The 1,284-nt window shown below is 32.2% G+C and overlaps 1 protein-coding gene across 1 annotated transcript in view; it reads left to right on the forward strand.

Annotated features, from left to right (window-relative positions):
- The window catches only part of LOC117169434, a 19,471-nt gene extending 18,508 nt beyond the window's left edge, over positions 1-963 (forward strand). The window contains exon 2 of the mRNA XM_033355810.1: positions 395-963. Within this exon, the coding sequence (XP_033211701.1) occupies positions 395-508 (114 nt within the window). The 3' untranslated portion in view covers positions 509-963. The remainder of the gene's footprint in view (positions 1-394) is intronic.
- The last annotated feature ends 321 nt before the right edge of the window (positions 964-1,284 follow it).

The following is a 1,284-nucleotide window of genomic DNA, read 5'->3' on the forward strand; positions in this document are numbered from 1 at the left end:
AAAGCAATACCTAATAGGTGCCTCCTAGATCCACTTTGAAAGCATTATTTTAAGTTTTAATAGCCGATTAATTTAAATCCAAGTTTCCATGCAAATCCCTAACAGAATCTCTTAAAGAAGCAACTTTGGACTTCTGCTATTCGCGAGAAAGCAGAACCTAATAGGTGCCACCACAGGGCCATTTGAAACTATTATTTTGAGTTTAAACTTTGATTAAGTTAATCCCGATTTGCCATTAGAAATCCTAATAGAACCTATTAAAACAGCAATTTTAAACTTGCCATTCGTGAGAAAGTAGTATCTAATAGGTACCTCGTAGAGCCACTTTAAAAGCATTATGTTGAGTTTCAACCTAATCAATTCAATTTAGATTAACCATGCAAATTCCTGATAGTACCCGCTGGAGCAGCAGTTTTGGCCTTATGTCATTCGTGATAAAGCAGAACCTAAAGATTCCCTTCAAGGCCACTTGCAATGCAGATCTTCAAATTTTAGTTCGATGAATTGAATTCCACTTCACCATTAAAAACCTCATAGATCCACATAGAGAAGCATCTTGTGATTCGTTATATTTGCAGTCATGTTTTAAAAGCACATCAGTGCCTAATAAAGCCTATTAGAAAAAAATTTCAAGTTAATTTTAGTCCCAGTGGCCGTTTAAATGCCGAATACAAGCCATTAGAACCCAAATCCAAATAAAGAGGTTCTTTAGAACCACTTAAGACCACATGAAAACCATCTGCATCCTATATGGTTTTAAACAGTTTATTTTGATAACCTATTAGGCATTTTTACTAGGGCAAACTGCCAATCCGGCTACCATTCGAGTCGTGATGACGGCGAAAAAAATTCATTTTTTCAAAGTGCTTTAAAATTTAGTTGATATATATCAAAAAACAATAAATACGGATGATTTTTTAGTAACAGCTAGCCATTTTGTTTGCGAGAAACATTTTCTTCATGATAATATTGTCTGGAAAAGGGAAGTGAATAATCCTACTAAAATTGTTTAGCATCAGTATGTATAAAGTATAACTAATATATTTATAATACTTTATTCGAATACAATTTTTAAAAGGAATGATGCGATAAAATTTTCAATTTTAATTGCTCTAATTGCAATTTCCGAATTTTAACCTAAAAATATCTGTCTTTCCCCGGTTGTGGCTGTTCCTCATCTGATGATTATACGAGGGTGAATCAAATATTAACCGGAATTCTTTTTTAATATTTATTTATTTATAAAACAATACAAAAATACTATTGATTATTTTTCTACATAGT

The sequence above is a fragment of the Belonocnema kinseyi genome, chromosome 3, assembly GCF_010883055.1.
Source record: "Belonocnema kinseyi isolate 2016_QV_RU_SX_M_011 chromosome 3, B_treatae_v1, whole genome shotgun sequence".
Classification (NCBI taxonomy): domain Eukaryota; kingdom Metazoa; phylum Arthropoda; class Insecta; order Hymenoptera; family Cynipidae; genus Belonocnema; species Belonocnema kinseyi.